Raw genomic sequence first — 1586 nt, 5'->3', positions numbered from 1 at the left:
TATCTGTTCAGTGTTGTTTTCTGTGTCGCTGTCCTCCCGGGGTAATGCTGGCTCTGAAGCTGTGGTGGGATAGCCCTACATCACTGCATGGGACTCCTTCCCCGGGGAGTGCAATGAGGGAAAAAAAAAGTCCGCGGCTCTTCACTCGACGTTTATCCACAAACTGGTCCAAAGTTTTTATCAGTCAGATTCCACCGTGAAAAATGTCTGTTTTATCCCCTTTTATGAGTTTTTGGCCATTGACTATCTTTAAATTGCTGCTTCCTGGTACAACAGTCGGCTCTGGAAGCTAACGATTTTTTCTTCCTTTTTTTCCTTTCTTTTTTTTTTTTGAAGCGAGTGGTTGAAGCAAATGCAGCATAAGAGCCCCCTGGTGGCTGAAGAAAAAATCCACGTATAAGCCACATCAGACTAAAAGCCGCATGGTTCATAGTTCAGGAAAAAAGTCGCGGCTCATAGTCCGAAAAATACTGTACTTTGTTCAAGCTAATCCTTCATGATTCCTCCTCAGAGTGGAGCAGCAGAACTCAGAGGGTCCCAGTGCTCAGTCTGCCCAGCAGCATCAGACCCAGCTGGACTCCGTATTCATGGTGTGTACATATCCAACAGTGATCAGGAGATACAGCAACTAGTTTAGTTAGCAGCAATATTAACAAATGTCCAGCAATAGATAAAACCTTAAAGGATGGCATATCACTAACTTAACCTTTCGTGCTAGTTTTACACTGATTTAATGTTTGGACACAATCTGTTAGCACCCAATATATGGTGGGATGACTCTCCGCTACTTAGTACCACGCCAGATTTTACCTCCATATCTGTAAAACTGGCTGCCAACCATTTATTTGTTTTCTAAAGTGAATTAGCTGTCAGCCATTGGGCTGACTTTGAAAGGTTATGAGTTTTACATGTACTGTACGTCCAGTGGCTATATTGTGAGTTTCATTAAAACGCATCCACTGGTTCAGGAGATATTTTGCTAACAGACAGAGTTGATGGCAACAAAAATGCCAGTTTTGTGTGGTAGTAGGCGACAGTCATCCCCAGTGCCAACAGGTTGTGGTATTCGTAGTAGTTGAGTCATTCTTATCACGTTCTCAGAGTGTCCTAAAGCATCTCTGGACTGGTTCTTCTTTAATGAAAGTTTTTGTCTCTCCTCCAAGAGACTTCTTCAGTCTGAGGAGTTTCAGGTGAACTCAGCCTTATAATAAGGACAAATGGGTTTAACAAGTGATAATCAACATGAGTCCCTCAGTCTAACAATAGCTCATTAGTGCCCTGTTGTTCATGGAGGATCATCAGCACCATCTACAGGCCAGCCGTCACTCATTAAAGGATGAAGATGTTGTCATCCGTGATAGAGAGGAACATTGGTTTGTTTGAGAGAGAAAGAGAGGCTGTGTCTCAATTCAGGGGCTGGGTCCTCATGAGTGCACATTTGTCGGCCGCATACGTCATTGCCCCGCGCGGAGGACTGTCCCAATTCGAAGGCTCCTCATCATGCGGCCGAGAAATGCGTCCTACTTCCTGTCGAAATCCGAGGATGCATCCATGTATCCTTACCAGCCGAGGATATCCCAGGATTC

At 44.5% G+C, this 1586-nt stretch overlaps 1 protein-coding gene across 2 annotated transcripts in view; it reads left to right on the top strand.

The window, feature by feature from the left end:
• LOC106528507 (zinc finger and SCAN domain-containing protein 21) overlaps positions 1–1586 on the top strand; it is a gene marked incomplete at its 5' end in the record, with an annotated part of 21660 nt that overhangs the window by 1469 nt on the left and 18605 nt on the right. For both annotated transcript variants that reach the window (XM_014023692.1, XM_014023691.1), the window contains 1 exon segment: positions 512–590. In XM_014023692.1, the coding sequence (XP_013879146.1) occupies positions 512–590 (79 nt within the window).

This window comes from Austrofundulus limnaeus, unplaced genomic scaffold, assembly GCF_001266775.1.
Source record: "Austrofundulus limnaeus strain Quisiro unplaced genomic scaffold, Austrofundulus_limnaeus-1.0 Scaffold386, whole genome shotgun sequence".
In the NCBI taxonomy this organism is placed as follows: Eukaryota; Metazoa; Chordata; class Actinopteri; order Cyprinodontiformes; family Rivulidae; genus Austrofundulus; species Austrofundulus limnaeus.
Note: the sequence above shows the minus strand (reverse complement) of the source record. Positions and strands in the feature narration are given on the sequence as shown.